Consider the following 13,393-nt stretch of genomic DNA (forward strand, 5'->3'; position numbering starts at 1 on the left):
CTAGGCTCTCCAGAAACCACATCCTTGACCCTCTTCAATCTGGCTTCAGGAAATATCACAGCTGTGAAACAGCCCTCACCCAGATTTGCAATGATCTGCTCATTGCAAGAGACAAGGGTCAATGTTCCATCCTTATTTTGCTCGACCTCTCAGCGGCTTTTGACATAGTCGATCATGAAATCTTGCTCAACAGGCTACAAGAGTACTGTGGCATATATGGCATTGTTCTCCAGTGGTTTAACTCCTTCCTGGCTGGCAGAACACAAAGGGTAGCCTTAGGGCCCTTCCCCTCCAAGCCTGTACCACGAAAATACGGTGTACCTCAGGGCGCAATATTATCCCCTTTACTTTTCACCATATACATGCTGCCACTTGGAGAAATCATACAAAAACATGGCCTGACATATCATTGCTATGCTGATAACACCCAGCTATATTTGTTATTCAAGCCTGGCATCACAGACCCTACTCCACAAATAAACTCATGCTTAGCTGAGCTTCAGAAGTGGATGAATATTAATTGGCTAAAACTTAATGCTGACAAAACTGAGGTTCTTGTTATCGAGGGCCAGGGCTCAACAGCAAAGCAGCCCCAGTCTCAACCAACACCGCGAAGGATAGGGAGCTCAGACCTGAAAAACACAGACTGTGTGCGCAGCCTGGGAGTACTGATTGATGGGAAATTAAGCTTCAGGAATCAAATCTCAGCTGTTGTGAAACATTCCTTCTTTCATCTAAGAAATATTGCAAAGATTAAACACCTAGTTCCTTCAGAGGATCTTCCAACCCTAGTCCATGCCTTCCTCACATCAAGGTTAGACTACTGCAACGCCCTCTACACAGGCCTGCATAAGAAAGACTTACGCCGCCTGCAAGTAGTAAAGAATGCCGCCGCAAGGCTGTTAACGAGCCAACCCCGCCATTGCCACATAACACCAACCCTGAGCTCACTCCACTGGCTACCGATAAAATGGAGAATTCTGTTTAAGATTGGCTTACTGACATTCAAATCCTTGCACAATCTGGGCCCTGGATACCTGAAGGACTTGTTGCAACTGCATCACACCCCCCACAATCTTAGATCAAAAAGACGTAACACCATGGTTACCCCCAGAGTCCACCTCAAAACCTTTGGAGACATAGCCTTTTGTCATGCTGCCCCTACACTTTGGAACTCCCTGCCACACCCAATCAGGACAGCTCCATCCCTGGAAGCATTTAAGTCTAAACTGAAAACCTACCTCTTTAGTCTGGCATTCATGAACATCTGACTATCTCCTCTGTAACACAACCCAGCCTGCAACGCTGTATTAATCTGAGACACAACTATGCGCTTTGAGTCCTAAGGGAGAAAAGCGCTTTACAAATGTTATTGTATTTTATTGAAATACCCGGTTTCCTCCCGGATCAAAGCACACCGGAACTATCTAAGGGTCTAAGCGCTAACACAGAGTATTCGCAACAGCAGCCAAGTTGCGAGTGATTCAGCTAGGCTTATGAAGCAGAGGAGACCCCTCTGGCACACCCCCTCCTATCAGCCAATGAGGAGCGGCGAACGTCTCCTCTGACGTCAGCCGACCGGCCGGTCAGCTGACGCGCCTCCTCCCCGCATACAGGTCCTGTCTGTGCGCGCGCGCACGCGACAAAGCAACCCTCTGTGCAACTGACAGACCCGTCCTTGGCGTGCTAGACGCCTGAGGCACGGAAACATTGCTAAACGGAGCTGGAGGCAGCTGCGGTGGTAGAGCTGTTCACCGCGGCTGCCTCTCCAACGTTTGTTACAGGAAGCCCCTCTTCAGTGGTAAGGGGTGTGGATTGCCAAGATATAGTGCTTACCCATCTTGCTGCAGCATAGACTATTGGTAAATATACCTATATTCTACTAGAGGCTATTTCTAGTATCCACATTTCCAGGTGCCCTTTTTGCAAGTAAGCTAAATCAAGGAATACATATGAAAACAGCGCCAGTAGACTTGGGCGCAGGATACAGCTGTTACAATACAATACAATAACATTTATATAGCGCTTTTCTCCCATAGGACTCAAAGCGCTTAGGCTCTCTCAGATTCAGTAATTAGTAGGATGAAGTATTCACACAACAAAAGTTATATTTCTGCAAATGCCAAACTGAACAGGTGGGTTTTCAGTCTGGATATATAGCTGATCCTGCTTCTGCACAAGTCTGGGCCATATTAATTACTATTTCCCCTCCAGGCCACCATGGATAGTGGGGGAATTATATAATTTGGCTTCCAGCGATTGCTGAAGGCCGAAATTATTGTGTTTTTTAAGCAACATCGGCTCCGTCTTCTGATTCTATAGACTGATTCCCATTATAGTCTATGGCAGCTCTGGCTGCGCCCAAATCTAGCAGTGCTGAAAAGCGTACCCCTTTGAAGAAGGTTAATATTTGTTTCTCCAATAAACACCCCCCACCTTTGTATTTTTTCTCACATCTGTTCCTAAAATGTGAATGCCCGAAACAGCGTCTGTCTTGCTGAAGCCATGTTTGTGTGATTAAAGAGCTTATAAATACTACTCATCTCCAGTGGTGCCGGTCTTACTTGTGATTGGACTGTTGTTGGTCTCTAATGGCACAGAGGCCTTGACCGTGGCACACGTCAAGTTCACCTGATTTCTGGTGCTCCTCCTGAAAATTTTAGTTCTGCTACAATAGGGATACAGGCTGTAACGCTATTGTATAGATAGTGTGCCGCTCTGTAATCTATTGCAGGGACTGCTGTCCTGTCACTCCCATACAGCTGCATTGCCTTCTACAGCACCAGCCCCTTATGAACCAAGCAAGACAAAAGAAAGGGGGCAATAGTGATGGGAATTCCGGCTCTTCTCGGAGAATCGGCTCTTCTGAATCGGCTCCCATTAAAGAGCACTCCCGGCCGCGGATTCGGTAGCCAGGCAATCAGTGTATCGGGCTATGGTGCCCGATCACTGATTCCTCTCCCCCGCTGAAAAAGCGACAGCTTCTCTCGGAAGCTGTGCTTTTTCTGGCTGTTCCCTTCCCGATGCGTCACTCTAAGCGTGTGCTACGCTTAGAGTGACGTCATGTTATCAAACTCATGGCCGCCATCTTGTGGCCAAAAAGTAATACTACACCTGTAAGAAAAAATAAATAAAAATTAACAGACATTTACATTATAAATCTATTGTTTACCTCCCACCCTCCCAAAACTACCCAAATAAAATGTTTACTTTAAAAAAACAAAACATTACAATAAAAAAAACAAACATGTAAATATTTACCTAAGGGTCTAAACTTTTTAAATATCAATGTAAAGATGAAATATTTCTATATTTTTTTTATTTTAAACTTGTAAATAGTGATAGATGCAAAATGGAAAAAATGCACCTTTATTTCCAAATAAAATATTGTCGCCATACATTGTGATAGGGACATAATTTTAACGGTGTAATAACCGGGACATATGGGCAAATACAATACGTGAGTTTTAATTATGGAGGCATGTATTATTTTAAAACTATAATGGCTGAAAACTGAGAAATAATGAATTTTTCCATTTTTTTCTTATTCTTCCTGTTAAAATGCATTTACAGTAAAGTGGCTCTTAGCAAAATGTACCCCCAAAGAAAGCCTAATTGGTGGCGGAAAAAACAAGATATAGATCAGTGCATTGTGATAAGTAGTGATAAAGTTATAGGCTAATGAATGGGAGGTGAACATTTCTCACGTGAAAACGACGAAACGCGAATGGGTTAAATATCACTGGACACCACTCAGAATCGGAGGAAAAGCCCCGCCTCCGTCTCCATGACAACTCCAGACTGCTTCGCTGACTGGGGCAATCCCTCCTGCTACTGCTCTGCTCCGCCCCATACACTCCTACAAGCTGCAAGAGAAGGACTACATCTCCCAGCATGCCTCAGCGCCCTTTATTACACAGCAAATCAGAGCTGTGTGGGGCGGCTGAGGCATCGGCTCTTTCAAAACTGAGAGCCGGCTCTTGTCGTTCACAGCAAAGAGCCGGCTCGTTCGTGAACGACCCATCACTAGGGGGCAAAGGGATTTGGTCCATAAGGAAGGCATACATACCTCCCAACTTTTTGATATGAGAAAGAGGGACACTTAAGCCACGCCCCTGCCACACTCCTGATCACACCCGTAGTCACGCATACCATAAAGATTTCATGAGAAAAATGTTTTATAATTCAAACCACACTGGTCCTTTCTATCCTGGTTCATTTTCATTCATATTAACATTTTAAATTAGTAATATATACATTTAAAGGATGGGCATAAAGTTTTGAGTCAATTAAACACATTTTTTAGTAGATGAATGTATACATTTACATAGAAAGAGGGACAAAGTCCTGAAAGAGGACAAATGAGGAGGAAAGATGGACAGGCCTCCATAAAGAGGGACAGTTGGGAGCTATGGGCATATCTTCTCTGAAAAAAAACAACAGCTAAATTTATATGCCAGATTAGTTTGTACTTTGTCCAAAACACAAACCAATTTAGCATATTATGCAGAGGTGACCAGCAGAGGTGACCAGCAGCGGCACAGTAACAGCACTGACCGCCCAGCAGCAGCAGACACTGACCAGCACCGCTATCCGCAGCTTCGGCATTAGCGTCTCCGCTGAGCAGCATGCTGCTATGGCGGCCATTTTCAGCGGAGAGGCTGCTGCTGCCGCCATTAGTGTGGGACGGAGAGGCGGTGCCAGTGCTGTGGAGGAGGGGCACTGCCAGTGAGCCGCCATTATTCTCCTTTCGCTCTGCAGCTGCCCTCGCCTCGCCGTTGTTTAGGCACAATGATAGCCGAAGAAGATATGCAGGAGGACAGCACGATGGAGGCTGCTGCCAGCGAGCCGGAGGGGGGCGCGCCAGGCGACGGCGAGAAGCCTAAGGCCACCAAGGCCGAGCAGGATGAGGGGTGAGTGCGGACCATTCACTGCCACCGCGTACGGAAGCTTGGCGCCCCTCTGCAGAGATCACTGCTAGTCCGCCGTGCCCCGCTGCAGCCTCCTCCTCGCAGTGCAGAGCTCGGGTCACGTGGCCAGGCTGCTGATCAGCGCACAAAAGGCGTCTGATTTAGCTGCCGCTCTGTACATATAATCATTGTCACCACTCCTTACATTCATACATAGCTGATCACATTCCCAGCAAGTAGTATCCATTAGAATGGGAAGGAGTGGTGTGGGTGCGATATCACAGAGTAGGTGGGTCTGATGCTGGCAATCCCTGATGGGGCAACAGAACCTACTTAAAAGGCCATGAAAGGCTGCTCTTGCTATCGCACCCACCATACACATTTCTGGTATCCAGAACCCCCAGTCACATTCTGTATGTCGAAACTGCAGAGATGCTGGAGTAGTAGCTTACCCCCTCCCTTTTTATCTTACCTTCATTCATGGGTATGCTTCCTTAGGAAAATGCATATGTGTTCAATAAGGGTGCCCATGATGCATACTTTTTTTTTCTTCCATTCTTACCAAATCTATGTACTACTATACTATGTAGCAGAAGGCTAAACTGAGTGAATATAAGGCCCTATTCATATTCGGAGTGTCAAATGGCAATCGCCTAGCGATCCCGATTTTGCATTGCTTTGTTCTGCAATTTCTTTTTTTTTTCTCCAAGCAATTACATGTTGCAATTTTCATTCCAGTGAATGAGAATTGCAACACAATCGCTGTGGAAATGCTACATGCAGCATGTGTGTGAGCATCGGAAATTGCAAACGTGCCATAATCGCAGCAGTGTGAGTAATCCAATGGGATTACTTGTGCTGCAGTGCTTTGCTGATTGCTGGCAGTTTCTGGCCTATTTGGTTCCCCAGGCAATGTGTATTTAGTCATCAAACAAAAAAGTGGGTGTAGCCATAACAGACTGGATGGGGCTAAAAACTAGCTGTATGCACCTCATTAATGTGCCAAATTCCTCCTTGCACTACTGGGCTATGAGAAGGCATTAATGCTTCTCATTCCATTGTCCTACATCTAGACTTAGAGGAGCCCTTTTATATTTCACATTATATTTCTGCACTGCGTTGCAACACACAATCATTCCAGTGCAGCACAGCTGCCATTTATACCCCTGAATGGCAGATGTGCGCTGTTCACGGAGGTGCATTTAGCAGTGTGTTGTGCACTGCAAAGGAGCAAGTGTGAAAAGTACACATTTAAAACAGTCTAAGTTAACAGTACTAGGTGCTAAGTAGTGGGTGTCATGCTGAAGTGGGTGTGGAGCAGTACTTCGTGCCAAGTTGCAGCGAGTAATAAGCAGTACTAGTTGTCAAGTTGCAGTGGTAATAGGTGCCAAGTTGCAGTTTTTGCTTAGGAGCAATGGGGGGTCAAGCTGCAGGTATTGCTAAACCATACTGGGTGCTGAGTGTAGGCTATGTCCCTGCTTGGTACCATGTGAGTGCTGGGTGTGGGCTATTTGTGCATGGATCATATCATTTGGTTGTCCACTCTGGCGGGCATCTTATAGGTGCCAATATAAGGTAGTGGTAATAAGTGCCCAAGTGGCTAGTTGAGCACACCACGCAACCTCTACATGTTATATTAGAAGCTGATCAGCTACAAGAGTGGCTAAATTAGGCTATAGTTAAAATAGCTCAGTGTTCTCCCCAGAATTTTTTTTACAGCTGGGTGGGATGAAAGAGTAGCCGGGTGAGGAATGATGAATGTAGGGCCGGCACTAGGAGGAGGTGATCGAATGACAGCCGGGTGCTCACCAAAACTAGCCGGGTGGAGCACCCAGCTAAAAGAGCCTGGGGAGAACACTAACTGATCGACTAGATGAGTTTGATGTTTGGGGGGATAATGTTGGGAATTAGGAGGTGAACTTAGTGTTAGGCACTAGGAGGGGGGGGGGGGGGCTTGTGTTGGGCAATAGGAGGGAGGGTTAATTTAAAAATATGGCATTGGGTAATTTTTTTCCCTGTAAAGTTACCAGTATTTTAACTATCGTCGCCGCCTGGCTTCCAATAGAACAGACGCCCATGCAATAAGTACTTGTGGAGTGCTGAATGTGGTTTAAAGGGAATGTCCAAGCAAAATAAAGAGTTTCACTTACCTGGGACCTCTACCAGCCCCATGCAGCCATCATGTGCCCTCGTAGTCACTCACTGCTGCTCCAGTCCCCCGCTGGCAGCATGCCGACCTCGGAGCTCGTAAATTTTTAAGCATTCCCGCTAGTGCAGGAACATTAACACATACATTATTACGCGTTAGTGGTTCAATGCGTAAATTTTTACGCATTAAACCACTAACGCGTAAAAATGTATGTGTTAATGTTCCTGCACTAGCGGGAATGCGTAAAAATGTACGCAATGCGACCCGCCGACTGCCAGCGGGAGACTGGAGCAGCAGTGAGTGATTACGAGGGCACAGGATGGCTGCATGGGGCTGGTAGAAGCCCCAGGTAAGTGAAACTCATTTTTTTTATTTTGCTTGGACCTTCCCTTTAAGGGGCTACTGGGTGGTATGTGGGTTGAGGGTACTAAGTACCAGTAGCAGGTGGGTACAGTTTAGTTGTGAATATGGGGGATACTTCGTGCCATGTGGTTGCTGGGAACAGGTTATGTGGGTTTTTGGTGCTGGGTACAGAATGTGAGAGGTACTGCGTTTCCATGTGGGTGATGGAAGCAGGTTATTTGAGTACTGGGTGTAATGTGGATGTGAGCTTTATGGGTTTTGGGTGCCAAGTGGGTGATGAGTGTGGGCTATGTGGCTGCTGGGTGCAAGCTATATAGATGGCATGTGAGTACTAGGTGCAGGCTATAGAAAGTAGTGGGTGCTGGGAGAAGGTTATGTAGGTACTGCATGTCATGTTGGTGCAGGCTATCAGGTTACTGGGCGTGATATGGCTGAATGCTATGGAAGCTATTAGGTGCCATGTGGTGCAGGATATGGGCGGTACTGGCTGCGGGCTATGAAAGGTGTTGGGTAGGTGGGTGCAGGCTATGGAGAGTACTGGGTATCATGTTGATGCGGGCTCTGGAGGGGGGGGGGGGGGTACTGGGTGCCATATGGGTGAAGGCTATGGGGGGGGGGGGGGGGGCACTGGGTGCTTGATATGTGGGTGCTGGCTATGGAGAGAACTGGCTGCTCGTGGGGGGGCTGGGTATGTGGATGCAGGCTTTGGGAGGTGCTGGGTGCCATGTGGGTGCTGGCTATGGAGAGTACTGGGTGCCCTTCACAGCTGGGTATGTGCCCTTTTTTGTGTTCTCGCTATTCAATATTTGATGAACTTGCAGACCACTATTCGGTTGTATGTCATAGGACGCAAGTGAAATTGTACCCATAATCTTGCCTGAAAAGCCTTTTGACAGGAATCGCATTATATTAGTAGGAACAAGAATGAGGGCCCTTTTCCACCAGCGCGTTTGCGCTGGCTGAATCGCAAAGTCGCAAACCGCTAGCGATTTTACAATCGCTACGGTTTGCTTTTTAACATAGGAATCGCGGTAGGTCATTTCCACTACCGCGATTCGTTTTTTACCCCGAACGCGCGGCGGAGCGATATTTGCCGCGATTTTGCTATGCAGTGCATAGCAAAATCGCGGCCGCAAAACGTCGGGGAATCGCCGGTTTTGCGATTCAGCAATCGCTAGCGTTCAGCGTGAACGCTAGCGACTGCAGGTGGAAAAGGGCCCTGAGGGCTTTCCATGAGAAAGCCCATGTCATTGTGATTACAGAAGTAAGCCACTTTTCCTCAAGTGGCTTACAAGCAGTGAATTACCTCTAAGCCGCTTCTGCCCTCCCCACTCACCCACCCATATGGACTTACATCTGAGCACAATAAGAAGTTTTTTTCACTGCTAGGTAATGCCACGGCATGTCAAACGTCACGTGCGGTTTTACAAAATGTTTCCATTTGGCTGCATGTTTGGCTAAAAACACACAGCTCAGCCTGATGTGGAAAAGTCTTATAATGTGAATGAGGTCTTAAAGGACTTCCGAGGCCAAATCGGGAAAAAAAGTTAAATACCTGCATCGCACATGAAGGCATGGAGGACGCCGTCCGTGCCGTTCCGCCGGGTCCCCGCCGCTCAATAGCCCCCCGGGCCGGCTCCCGACCCCACGGCCCGGGCTCTCCTGCCTCCACAAACATGGCTGCATGAGCTGGCCGCGGCTGCGCAGTCCGCATAGCCGCGAGTGCGGCTGCGCAGCTCTAGGGCCAACCCCCCGATCCACGCTAGAGGCTGTTTCCTGTGGCGTGGATCGGGGGGTTGGCCCTAGAGCTGTGCAGCCGCACTCGCAGCTATGCGGACTGCGCAGCCGCGGCCAGCTCATGCAGCCATGTTTGTGGAGGCAGGAGAGCCCGGGCCGTGGGGTCGGAAGCCGGCCCGGGGGGCTATTGAACGGCACGGACGGCGTCCTCCATGCCTTCATGTACGATGCAGGTATTTAACTTTTTTTTCGATTTGGCTTCGGAAGTCCTTTAAAGTGGCCAGGCATCTAGAGATTTTATGGCCATTCAACCCTCTGATCAGGGCTGTGGAGTCTGTACAAAAATCTTCCGATTCCAACTCCCACTCAGTTTATGAAACCACCGACTCTGGGTACCCAAAATAGCTCTAACTCCTTAGTCTATTACTTACCAGGGCTGTGGATTTTTGTACAAAAATCATCCAACTCCCGACTCCTCAGTGTATAAAATCACCAACTCCGACTACCCAAAATTGCTTGAACTCTGACCCCACAGCCCTGCTTCTGATTCGATAATTATCAAATCGGTGCCACAACAAGCATGCCTGATTGACAGTTCAACCGATTTTGGGCTTAAACCGGACGACTTCATCGATCAAGCATGCTCGGAAATCTCAGAGCAATGTGGTCAATTGGGTGTGCGACGATAACGGCATATGATATCACGAAAGGCTTTGGATGCTCTTCACCCACCCACTCAGTGTAAAATGTCTGCTCCAATGGTGCCTTGAGGTCCGGTTGGAGTCGAGAGCAGATGTTTCCACCACAGACTTTAATGGGAAATGCATCGGCTGTTGTAGAAAAATAGTGACGGTCAGAGTTTTCCACTGCAGCTGGATCCATTGAGGACTGACGCCTGTGAACTGTACTTCAAATTACCCCATCTCCATGTTCCCCAGCAGGCATTGGCACCGCCTTTCTCAAAATATCGCCCGTGAGACTTGCTGTGATCGCTGTGAAGTTGCACTTCACTTAGTAGCATAATTGCACTTGTATATTCATCCTTGAATCTGCACTACCATGCAAAATTCATAAAAGCCTCTTATACAAAATCCACTACAAAGGCTCTGGCATCTGTACATGCCAATGACCTAGTGTGGCTGGAAGGTGAAAATCCCATAAAGGGTAAATGTGTAGCTCTGCAGGAATATCCATAACTGCATGCAGGGAGACTATAAGATCCTGTTTCTAGTTGGTATCCTTATACCTAGAACAAGTAGTGAGCATTAAAACAAGTAGATAAATCCCTTGTATTGTGTTTGCAATTTTAATACATATAAGTACCCATGTAATTGTGGATCACATTTAAATTTCATTTAGTGCACTACCTTTTGCTTATTTTAAAAGTAATTTGTTCGTATATTTTTCTTTACAGGAAGATGTTTATTGGCGGGTTAAGCTGGGACACTACTAAAAAAGATTTAAAGGATTACTTTGCAAAATTTGGAGAAGTTGTAGACTGCACTTTGAAATTAGATCCAATCACAGGTCGCTCCAGAGGCTTCGGCTTTGTATTATTCAAAGAAGCTGAAGGTGTTGACAAGGTACAGTGCTCATTATCTCGGTATATATGAGATGGAAGGTAAAATTATTTATTTCAAAATTGTGTAGGATTTGGAAATCTAAAGTAAATCTAGACATTCGAGAGCAGTTTAACGTACAGCCATGGTCATTTGCCCCCCGCGCTTCTACTGCCCAAATGACTGGGAAACATTTGGTTTGTATTTATGTCTGTGGAAATGAGGACAGATGATGCTGGTGCCACATAGGACAGTGGCATGCAGGGAATTTAGACATGAGACCAAAGAAAACCATTTGATTTTGATAATTTAGCTCCATTTCATAGAAGACCTGAAGTCACCATACCAGTGTTCTCCCCAGAAATGTTTTCTTACCGGGTGGCATGAAAAAGTAGACGGGAGGGGCGCGACTCTGCTTATAGCATTGGAGAAGGATGAGGAGGCGAGCAGATGACAGCCGGGTGCTCACCAATATATTAGCCCAGTGGAGCACCCAGTGAATAGAGCCTAGGTAGAACACTGGATACTATTCTAAACTGCAGCCATGTCACATTGCATAATAACATTGCTTGTTTTATTTACAAAATTACTTTTTGTTTGTCCATTATATTATCTTTAACAACTCATCCTCTAGGATGGCCTGTACATGAGAGGAAGCCTGCTACACCCCCAAAGGAAACACCCTCCAAATCAATTAGTCAGTCCCTATAAATCCTCCCCTGACCTGATCTCCCCAGTTTTAGTGTGTTTCCCACCTGAAGGACACCTGGACATTAGGCAGGATGATACCTGTTGGGTCCTGTCTCGGACAAATTTCCGCCTCCTTTCTCGGCAGATGGGACTTCGTGTGAGCTCTTCCTGCTCCTGGAGGATAGCGGAGGGGCCTCTTGCTTCCGGGGACGGCTGCGGCGAGTCTTAGCCGCCCGCATCTGTGGACAAACTGTTCGTTTGGCCAGTCGGAGTCACTGCGCAGGCGTGTTCGCGCGAGACTCCAATCAGGTGAATAGAGGGAGTTGGGAGTTGCGTGATGACTCAATTAATACTGCAAGGCGAGCCCTATGGTTAAATACCTGGGAAGGGGTCTTGGTTTCTAAACAGAAACTATGTTCCATGAAATTTGATGGTGATCTCTTATTTGGTAAGGGCTTGGAAGAGATCTTAAAAAGGTCCTCTGGAAAGGGGAAAAAATTTCCAGATAAGAGAAAAAAACAGCCCTTTCGGAAGAACTTTCAGGGAAAAAATCAGTTTGCCCAGAGGGATGCGAAGTCTCAACCCCCAAGGAAGACATGGACGTACAATTCTACAAAATCCAGAACCCCCTTTCTGTTTAACAAACCAGCCGCCTCAAATCCAAAAGAAAATAAGTGACAGGGAACAGGTCGGGGGGAGACTTCTGCTATTCAGTCAGGTGTGGACAAACATTACCACGAACACCTTCATTTTAGACCTTCTAAAAACAGGTTACAAAATCGAATTCTCCTCCCGTCCGCCTCAAAACTTTGTACTCACAGGTCTATCCAGGGACCGAGAGAAAGCATGCGCCCTGCTAGAATCAATAAGCTCCCTACTACATCAAAATGTGATTACCCGAGTTCCTCCTTCTCAATACAGAAGGGGTTTTTACTCCAGGGTGTTCATGATCAAAAAACCTTCTGGCAAATACAGGATGATTTTAAACCTGAAACAATTAAATCCATTCATTCAGGAAAAGAAATTCAGAATGGAGAATATTTTCACGATAAGGAGTTTAATTCCAAAGGATGCCTTTATGGCAACTTTAGACATCCAGGATGCGTATCTGCATGTGCCAATACACCCGGCATATCAACGGTTCCTGAGATTTGCTATACGAGTGGGAGGTACAATTCACCACTACCAGTACTGAGCCCTCCCGTTTGGGATCTCTTCCGCTCCCCGCATATTTACCAAAATTATGGCAGAAGTGACATCTTTTTTGCATCTACAGAAGATTCAAATAATACCATATTTGGACGATCTGTTAATGATAACAGACTCTGCTCAGACTCTTCTACGTCATATGGATTTAACTATTTATCACCTATCCCAATTGGGTTGGCTTGTGAACTACGACAAATCAATGTTGATTCCAACTCAGAAAGTAAAATTTCTGGGATTCTGGGTGGATTCGATAAACGAGATGTTCTTTCTGCCAGAAGACAAACAGGTAAATCTAATTCTCAGGATACGGAACTTCAAAACCCAATTAAGGGTATCTCTGAGGGACACGCTGTCAATGCTGGGCCTTATGACCTCAACTATCCCGGGGGTAGTCTGGGCACAGTTTCACTCCCGCATTCTTCAGGAATGGTTCCTGAATATCTGGGACAAGTCCAAGGAGACGCTGGATCAGTGCTATTTTTTCCACCCTGCGTCATCTCATCCCTTCTATGGTGGGAGGAGATAACAAATCTCAATCAGGGTCGGTTATGGAATCCACCAGTTCAGAAGAGGATATTTACGGATGCCAGTCTGGGGGGCTGGGGAGCCCATTTAGAACAGTTACAGGTCCAGGGACAATGGTCTACACAGATTCGAACCAAATCTTCGAATTTCAGGGAACTCCCTAGCAGTAAAATTAGCGCTGCTCGAGTTCCTCCCGGCTGTACAAAATTGCCATGTGACCATACTGTCGGACAATATAGTAACCGTATCCT

General features: G+C 46.6%; 1 protein-coding gene across 2 annotated transcripts in view; it reads left to right on the plus strand.

The window, feature by feature from the left end:
- Window positions 1-4,692: 4,692 nt before the first annotated feature.
- LOC137506969 (heterogeneous nuclear ribonucleoprotein D0-like) overlaps window positions 4,693-13,393 on the plus strand; it is a 28,905-nt gene continuing 20,204 nt past the window's right edge. Inside the window, exons 1-2 of one of the 2 annotated variants that reach the window (XM_068233642.1) lie at window positions 4,693-4,913; window positions 10,574-10,742. In XM_068233642.1, the coding sequence (XP_068089743.1) occupies window positions 4,792-4,913; window positions 10,574-10,742 (291 nt within the window). In that variant the 5' untranslated portion in view covers window positions 4,693-4,791. The remainder of the gene's footprint in view (window positions 4,914-10,573; window positions 10,743-13,393) is intronic. The other variant, XM_068233641.1, reaches the window with a different exon arrangement.

The sequence above is a fragment of the Hyperolius riggenbachi genome, chromosome 1 (genome assembly GCF_040937935.1).
Source record: "Hyperolius riggenbachi isolate aHypRig1 chromosome 1, aHypRig1.pri, whole genome shotgun sequence".
Classification (NCBI taxonomy): domain Eukaryota; kingdom Metazoa; phylum Chordata; class Amphibia; order Anura; family Hyperoliidae; genus Hyperolius; species Hyperolius riggenbachi.